Source organism: Nerophis lumbriciformis, linkage group LG21, assembly GCF_033978685.3.
Source record: "Nerophis lumbriciformis linkage group LG21, RoL_Nlum_v2.1, whole genome shotgun sequence".
Classification (NCBI taxonomy): Eukaryota; Metazoa; Chordata; class Actinopteri; order Syngnathiformes; family Syngnathidae; genus Nerophis; species Nerophis lumbriciformis.
This window is the reverse complement of record NC_084568.2, coordinates 15,147,978-15,157,500: the sequence shown is the minus strand read 5'-3', so window position 1 is coordinate 15,157,500 and position 9,523 is coordinate 15,147,978. Positions and strand designations below refer to the sequence as shown.

At 38.8% G+C, this 9,523-nt stretch overlaps 1 protein-coding gene across 1 annotated transcript in view; it reads left to right on the top strand.

Annotated features, from left to right (window-relative positions):
- enpp2 (ectonucleotide pyrophosphatase/phosphodiesterase 2) overlaps positions 1 to 9,523 on the top strand; it is a 53,487-nt gene that overhangs the window by 27,301 nt on the left and 16,663 nt on the right. The window contains exons 14-17 of the mRNA XM_061983422.1: positions 2,262 to 2,293; positions 4,564 to 4,691; positions 6,595 to 6,670; positions 6,756 to 6,843. Of these exons, the coding sequence (XP_061839406.1) occupies positions 2,262 to 2,293; positions 4,564 to 4,691; positions 6,595 to 6,670; positions 6,756 to 6,843 (324 nt within the window). The remainder of the gene's footprint in view (positions 1 to 2,261; positions 2,294 to 4,563; positions 4,692 to 6,594; positions 6,671 to 6,755; positions 6,844 to 9,523) is intronic.

The window sequence follows — 9,523 nt, the reverse complement described above, 5'->3', positions numbered from 1 at the left end:
GCAGCTCGGGTCCCCACGTTGGCGAGCGGGCACTTGCTTAGGCCCCTGATGCTTCTGCGCAATCTCACTTGAGCGTGGGGGCATGGTCAAGTCTGGCAGCATTAGCTGACAGTGAAAGTGGTTTACAGTTCAGCAAAGTTTGCTATGGGATTACCAAACTTGATTTGTGGTGGAGTAGAAGTCAGCTACCCTTGGCCATGAAACTGCAAAGGAAGTAGAGGAGGCTGTATATTTGGACGGCGTGTTGAAGCTCTTAGGGTTGGCTTTTGCCTACATAGAAGACATGCAGGACATTTGGCACCATCTGACCCTCATATCACCTCTGGTCGGTAGAGCTGACTCTCAGCTTCCATAGCTTCAAAAAAGCTCCTTCTTACTCCTTCATCACTGCAATGTTGTACCTACCTGCGGTATCACTTACTGTTTGGTTCATTCTGTCACGGTTCTGCACGGTTGTGGTTGTTGGCGCAATTCTATGGTGCAGAAAAGATAGGTGATGTGCATGCAGAAGGTCCTTTTATTAGGTACCAGGTTGTAGTCAAAAGAAAACACAGGTCATGCAGGAACTCTGGTATATAGCATCACACTGGGGCAAAGAGAGTACAATGAACCAGCGTCTGAGTGCAGGAAGACGTTGACTAAAAACCCAACTAATTCGCTATCTTGAGCAGCAGGTGTGTCGAATCAGCGCTCCAACAGGAAATGGAAAAAAAAGCACTGAAACATAAACAAACACAAACACAGGAAAATAAAAGCAAGTCCAGAACCGTAATGAATGGTCATGACAGTGTGATGTGTTGCAACAACTTAACCATAGAATTCAAACTTGTTTTAACTTGTTATTTGTTTGCATCTTCACTAGGGATTGATACCGTTCACATTTGAACCAATACGGTACCAATTTTCGGTACCTGGGAATCGATACCGGCACTCAACAGAACAAATTTTTGGTACTTTTGCGTGTGTTAATGGATAATTCTTGATAATAAAATGATTTGTTTATTGCAACATTTAAAAATGAGCTGACAATGATAACTGTAATATCTTGTTTTATTATCATATCATATTAACATTTGAAAGTATGAAGTCCACAGCGTTAGATGTAGCAGTATAAAGTTTATGGTTTTTGTTTTTGTTGCACCCTAAAATGTGTTAACACTGTAAGTATTGTACTTATTACACACCAGCTGTTTGATTGTTACGTGCATCTTGGTTGTAGTTTTAATCAACAAATTTGGAGGTGTTGAAATCGCCATGTAAAATCACTAATCAGTAGCATGGCACAAGTTCAACAAGCAATCTGGCCAGGAAGGGTGTTTACAAATCAAATGTAAGTATCTGGCGGCTTCAAAGGTGCTTATTTGTCACCATCTTGTGGACATCTTGAGTGACTCAGGCCAGTGACCATGGAGTGTACCTTCTAGAGACTATATGCACAACATTTACTAACATGACTCAATCCAAACAACCTTCCCTAGTCATGGTGCAGGAAAAAATAAAAATTCACCCAGCACAAAAATTCATGACTAACCTGCTCACTGAACTTTGTGGACATTATAAAAAAAACAGCCAACCACCATGAGAAATTAAAAACTAACCATCCAAATTGCACCCATTTAAATCCACTGCAAGGCATAATGGGAAAAAATACAAAAAAACTCTCTCTACACTTTTCCATTTCAGGCGTATTTTAGCTGCTTGATATTTCTGATTGATTACAAGACTTTAAGGAAGCCGTCACAAAATTAAACAAGGTAGGAGTCGAACTTTCACATCGTCCTAATGTCCAATTATAGTAATTATTAATTATACATCCATTATATTAACATAATATGTACACATATATAGATACTTTGCAAGCTGTTGGCTTTCGGCCCCCGGACAAATTTTTTTTAGACCCCAAATCAAAAAAGTTTGGACATTCCTGACCGAGAGGTAGTTTGAATGAATTCGCTCTCAGTGCTTCTGTAGTGATTGGAACGAGCCGGCAGAGTCGGCAACCGGCGTCACGCCACGCCCAACCCAGGTGCCTTAACATGTCACCGTTAGATTTTAACGTGAATCGGTGCCCAGGAGGACTGGCGGAATTCGGTCTGTACCAAAAAAAGGACTAGATCTTCACTTGATATCCTGATTTCCTACAAATCTTGTATATTGCTTTTTGTGTGAAAACAGACCGCAATATAATCTGATAATATGCTGACAGTGCAGTATGTACTGTGTGTCACGATACTGCCTGATGATCACGGCTCTTCTTTCAGATGACCCCAGGACCCTCGTTGCAAATCTAACGGTAAGTATGGAAGCATGTTTACGTTCCAGTTATGATTAAACTGCTCAATTCAAGGAGAAATTGACAGTGATGGGCAAGCTACTTGGAAAATGTAATAAGCTAAGATACTAGTTACTCTCGATTAAATGTAGCTAAGCTACAGGGGAAGCTATCCCCGGAGAATTGTAGCAAGCTACACGGCAAAAGTAGCTAGCTACGTTAAAGCTACATTTAACAGCGTTTTTGAGTCGTCAGCTTGAAGCGTCCCTCTGTCTCCGACCCCCTCGTCGTTATGTGCGTGACTGTTATGTTTTTGCGTCCTAGTTTCGATGACCCGCCTTATCTTGCCTCTGATTGGCCAGTCCATAATTTTTTACCCTAACCTTAGCCCAGTGTTTTTCAGCCACTGTGCCGCGAGATATTGTTTAGTGTGTTGTGGGAAATTATGCAACTACCGTATTTTTCGGACTATAAGTCACAGTTTTTTTCATAGTTTGGCTGGGGGTGCGACTTATACTCAAGAGCGACTTATGTGTGAAATTATTAACACATTACCGTAAAATATCAAATAATATTATTTAGCTCATTCACGTAAGAGAGTATAAGATTTCATGGGATTTAGCGATTAGGAGTGACAGATTGTTTGGTAAACGTATAGCATGTTTTATATGTTATAGTTATTTGAATGACTCTTACCATAATATGTTACGTTAACATACCAGGCACGTTCTCAGTTGGTTATTTATGCGTCATATGACGTACACTTATTCAGCCTGTTGTTCACTATTCTTTATTTATTTTAAATTGCCTTTCAAATGTCTATTCTTGGTGTTGGGTTTTATCGAATAAATTTCCCCCAACAATGCGACTTATACTCCAGTGCAACTTATATATGTTTTTTTTCCTTCTTTATTATGCATTTTCGGCCGGTGCGACTTATACTCCGGAGCGACTTATACTCCGAAAAATACGGTACACGTAATTGGTCCAAAAAATATTATCAATAATTATAATCGGCAAATAATGTGCCGTTGTCTAGTATCTGTGCTGTATAGAGCTCAGCAGGGTAACCATGTAATACTCCATATCAGTAGGTGGCAGCAGGTAGTTAATTGCTTTGTAGAAGTCGGAACGCGTCCAGGATGGTTTGTCGTGATCCCAATATGCAGAGCACAGCGGGAGACAGCGTGCAGGTAAAAAGGTATGTTACGCTTAAACCAAAAATTAACGAAAGGCAAGTCCCGCTCGGAAAAGGCACTGAAGCATAGGGATGACTATGCACAACGAAAGTAAAACTGAACTGGCTACAAAGTAAACAAAAACAGAATGCTGGACGACAGCAAAGACTTGCAGTATGTGTCAATCAACAATGTCCCCACATAGAAGTATAGCGTCCGCACAACTGAAATAGTCTTGTTTGCCAATACAAAGCAGATCAGGTAATAGCACTCAAAGGACGGTGTGAAGTTATCTTCTTCCCACTCCCTTTCAGGCAAAACTGGACAATCATGCATTACATACTATACATTACCTTTTGCACTATATTAATTTATATTATTATGTGTTGTCAACTTTGTAATTTTTTATGTCATTGCCTGAAATAAGTAAATAAATGAAATGAAAATGAATGAAATGAAGCTGCAACAGGAAAACACCAATAAAATAGGAAGAGCCACCAAAATAACAGCGCAAGACAGGAACTAAAGCACTACACACAGGAAAACAACAAAGAACTAAAAAAAAAAATAGACAACCTGGAGGAGTTTCATTTTTTAACGTTTCTGCTGGTGGTGTGCCGCCGTATTTGTTCAATGAAAAAAATATGCCTTGGCTCAAAAAAGGTTGAAAAACACTGCCTTACCCAATCGTGACTCATCATACAAACACCAACCAATAATTATGGATTTTCTTTGTATCTACGGATGTTCTCATTCATCCAGGTCATTGTATATTCTCCATATTTTTTTTAGCCTGGATTCACAGTCCATTTTGTCTCTTTGTAGCTTGTAGCTTTGATGTACGCTACCTAGCTGCATGGCTCTAAAAGTAGCTAAGCTACCGCCAAGCTACTGGAAAATGTAGTTAAGCTACATAGCTTAGCTACATGTAGCTTGCTACTGCCCATCACTAGAAATGTAACTGTGTTTGTGCATTCAAACGCATCTAGTGGTAGAATGCGGTGAAAGCATAAAAGAGCTTTGAGTACCTTGAAGGCTGCGAAACTGTATTGACTAAGTTGATTGTTTATTGTGATATTTGTTCATCTCCTTGCTTTGTATATTTGATTCCAGTGCAAGAAACCAGAGCAACATTTCAGGCCTTACCTAAAGCAGCATCTGCCAAAGAGACTGCACTACGCAAACAACCATCGCATTGAGGATGTACATCTGCTGGTGGACAGGAAGTGGCACGTTGCCAGGTGACGTTTTTTTCGCCTTCATGTTAAAAAATACACCCTACTTTATTTCAAATGGGGATGGGGTCTGTTCAAGCTGACACCCTGGAATGGTCACCAGCCAATCACAGGACACACATGGAAGACAAGAACCATGCACAAAAATATAATCAAATCTGGCACCAAAAAAATAGGACACAGTCGGAGGAATAGCAATGGGAAGCTAACTGAGAGGCAGGACAATGAAGCTCCATGCAACATCAGGGGCCTCATGTATTAAGAGTTGTGTGGGTTTCCTACTCAAAACAGCGTACGCAATAAAAAGAATTCAGATATACAGTCGTTTGCATACACTTGTAAAGAACATAATGTCATGGCTGTCTTGAGTTTCCAATCATTTCTACAACTTTACATTTTTTTTGTGTTAGAGTGATTGGAGCACATACTTGTTGGTCACAAAAAACATTCATGAAGTTTGTTTCTTTTATGAATTTCTTATGGGTCTACTGAAAATGTGAGCAAATCTGCTGGGTCAAAAGTATACATACAGCAATGTTAATATTTGCTTACATGTCCCTTGGCAAGTTTCACTGCAATAAGGCGCTTTTGGTTGCCATCCACAAGCTTCTGGCAAGCTTTTTGTTGGATTTTTGACCACTCCTCTTGACAAAATTGGTGCAGTTCAGCTAAATTTGTTGGTTTTCTGTCATGGACTTGTTTCTTCAGGTAACAGATAATAATTGAGAAACACTCAATCACGGCAACATAATTTTGGCTTTAAAAAAAGCGGGACAGGTTAAATGCTGCTTTGTAATAATTAGTTTTCTTTTTTTTTCCAATTTACCTAATTGAGCTCTAGGTGCAGACAGAAGTTGCCGGTGAAAAACCTTAAAAACCACGAGTATTACATCAAACATTGCAGCTAGGTGTTAGTGTTTAGATGTAGCTTAGCAACAGAAAATTACACTTAACACAATTGATATTTCATACTTTGTAGATATTTTGTTTTAATTGGCAATGATTAAGATTTTATGTGAGAAATTTCAACTAATTAATCTCATTTTATTAATTAATCGTATTTTTGACACCATCTTTATTTATCTATAATTTTTTTTTGTCAACTATTTAAACCGTTTCAACTGCAGTGTTGCAATTAATGCAGGGGGTTCTTAACCTTTTTGACCTTGGGGCCCAACTTTTTCCACTGCAGCGGGGCCCACTCATATACTAACACTGAATTAGTAATCTTACTCGTGGTTTTAATTGTATTAAATAATTCCATCTAACCTACTCACAGTTTAAAATGATATATAAGCATGTGTTCATCACATAGATTATTGTCAAGACTCTGGTCAGGCTGATTAAAAAAAAAATACTAATCAAATATACTGCATAAGAAGGGACCCATAAAAACTGATGAAAAATAAATTGAACATACAATGACGCAGTGCTCAAATAAATTCTGACTGAATTAAAAATAAATAATATCTGTTATATATTAAATTGTCGATAAAACTAAGTGCAAATGAAAATACAGCTACACCAATTTAGTCATATTTTTTGCGCTTAGGAGACCTCTATGACTTTAGCGCCAGACTTCTTCTGTTTGTTTGAGATTGTCATTACTGCCACTAGTGGTGTAAAAGTGTATTACAACTAGGTACCACTGCGGCCCATACGAACCACAGCTGAGAAACAGATTTTTTTTTAGGTCCTCCAGGGGGCCCTCGCAGCCCAACAGTGGTTAAGAAACACGGACTTAATGAACACAAAAATAATATTATCACATAAATAATTCAATAATTTAATTAATTGCCTTTGCGATCCAAACAAACACAGACCATTTTTACAGGTATTTTGCTTCCTTTGTACCTTTTAACTTTGAGTACATCAATCTAATGATGCAATAACTATATTTTTATTCCAGGAAAGCACCTGAAGTTAAGAGACTTTGTGGCTTCTTTGGTGACCACGGATATGACAGTAAGATCAATAGTATGCAGGTACTTCATCATTTCTTTGCGGTAGTTTATTCTTTCTATCGAAATATAGAATTAAAATGTACAGTACCACCAACTGTGATTTCAGACAATTTTCCTGGGATATGGACCTTCGTTCAAATTCAAGACTAAAGTTCCAGCCTTTGAAAATATTGAGCTTTATAACGTTATGTGTGGTAAGACCTTTTTTTTTTTTTAAGTACAATTTTTGTTGTATGTGCGAATGAGAGAGACTGGGGTGCAAAAAAAAAAAAGATTCACATTTGAATCGCGATTCTTATTCATCCTGATTCTAAATTAATTATTTTCAAAAATGTATTTGAAAAAAAATTATATATCCATCCATCCATTTTCTACCGCTTGTCCCTTTTGGGGTCGCGGGGGGTGCTGGAGCCTATCTCAGCTGCATTCGGGCGGAGTATATATTTTATGTATATATATATATATATAAGTATATATAAGTTTGGACACACCTTCTCATTCAATGTGTTTCCTTTATTTTCATGACTATTTACATTGTAGATTGTCACTGAAGGCATCAAAACTATGAATGAACACATGTGGAGTTATGTACTTAACAAAAAAGGTGTAATAACTGAAAACTTGTTTTATATTCTAGTTTCTTCAAAATAAATTACTGCTTTGCACACTCTTGGCATTCTCTCGAAGAGCTTCAAGCACACCTGTGAAGTGAAAACCATTTCATTTCTCTTGAAGTTGGCATGTTGTGTAAATGGTAAATAAAAACAGAATACAATGATTTGCAAATCCTTTTCAACTTACATTCAATTGAATAGACTGCAAAGACAAGATATTTAACGTTCGAAATGGTAAACTTCAATTTTTGCAAATATTAGCTCATTTGGAATTTGATGCCTGCATCATGTTTCAAAAAAGCTGGCACAAGTGACAAAAAAGACTGAGAAAGTTGAGGAATGCTCATCCAACACTTATTTGGAACATCCCACAGGTAAACAGGCTAATTGGGAACAGGTGGGTGCCATGATTGGGTATAAAAGCAACTTCCATGAAATGCTCAGTCATTCACAAACAAGGATGGGGCGAGGGTCACCACTTTGTGAACAAATGCGTGAGCAAATTGTCCAACAGTTTAAGAACAACATTTCTCAACGAACTATTACAAGGAATTTAGGGATTTCACCATCTACGGTTCGTAATATCATCAAAAGGTACAGAGAATCTGGAGAAATCACTGCACGTAAGCGGCAAGGCCGAAAACCAACATTGAATTATTGTGATCTTCGATCCCTCAGGCGGTACTGCATCAAAAAGTGACATCAGTGTGTAAAGGATATCACCACATGGACTCAGGAACACTTAAGAAAACCACTGTCAGTAACTACAGTTGGTCGCTACATCTGTAAGTGCAAGTTAAAACTCTACTATGCAAAGCGAAAGCCATTCATCAACAACACCCAAAAACGGCGCCGGCTTTGCTGGGCCCGAGCTCATCTAAGATGGACTGATGCAAAGTGGAAAAGTTTCCTGTGGTCTGACGAGTCCCCATTTGAAATTGTTTTTGGAAACTGTGGACGTTGTGTCCTCCGCAACAAAGAGGAAAAGAACCATCCAGACTTTTATAGGCGCAAAGTTGAAAAGCCAGCACCTGTGAAGGTATGGGGGTGTATTAGTGCCCAAGACATGGGTAACTTACACATATGTCAAAGCACCATTAATGCTGCAATGAGCAACATATGTTGCCATCCAAGCAATGTCTTTTTCATGGACGCCCCTGCTTATTTCAGCAAGACAATGCCAAGCCACATGTTATAACAGCGTGGCTTCGTAGTATAAGAGTGCGGGTACTAGACTGGCCTGCCTGTAGTCCAGACCTGTCTCTCATTGAAAATGTGTGGCGCATTGAACAACTTAAGCTGTACATCAAGCAAGAATGGGAAAGAATTTCACCTGAAAAGCTTCAAAAATGTGTCTCCTCGGGTCCCAAACGTTTACGGAGTATTGTTAAAACGAAAGGCCATGTAACACAGTGGTAAAAATGCCCCTGTGCGAACTTTTTTGCAATGTGTTGCTGCCATTAAATTCTAAGTTAATGATTATTTGCCCAAAAAAATTTGTTTCTCAGTTTGAACATTAAATATTTTGTCTTTGCAGTCTATTCAATTGAATATTAGTTGAAAAGGATTTGCAAATCATTGTATTCTGTTTTTATTTACCATTTACACAATGTGCCAACTTCACTGGTTTTGGGTTTTGTACAAAGAAAAGTTGCTAACTTAGAAGCAGTCTGGTAATAGATAACTATCATCTATTGCTGTATGGCGAGTGATTATACAGCTGGATGGAGTGCGGGATGAAGGAGATCCTGAATCGAACACTGTGGTAACGAAGCTGAAGGAGCCTTTTGGAGTATGAACTCCGCTGTCCCTCAATTGTCTGGTGGAGTGGGTGGGCAGGATTGTCCATGATGGCGAGCAGTTTGTCCAGTGTCTTCCTGTTCCTCACTGACACAAACGCCTCCAATTGCGTGCCAATAGTTTGACAGGCTTTCCGGATCAGTTTGTCAATCCGGTTTAAGTCATTTTTGCTGGTGCTGCTCCCCCAACAAACCACTGCAAAGTACAGGGCACTGGCCACAACTGACTGATAAAAGATCTCCAACAGCTTGTTGCACACATTAAAGGACCTAAGCTTGCTCAGGAAAAAAAAGTCTGCTCATGCCCTTCTTGTACTTGCCCTGCTTGATGCATGCTAACGTTAGCAGGCAATCATTTAAACAACATTTTCAGATGCACACCTTAGAGTAATATACAGTATTTGGCATAGGCGCATGTGACAGTAATCATTTTGACATGCTAACATTAACATGCTAGATTT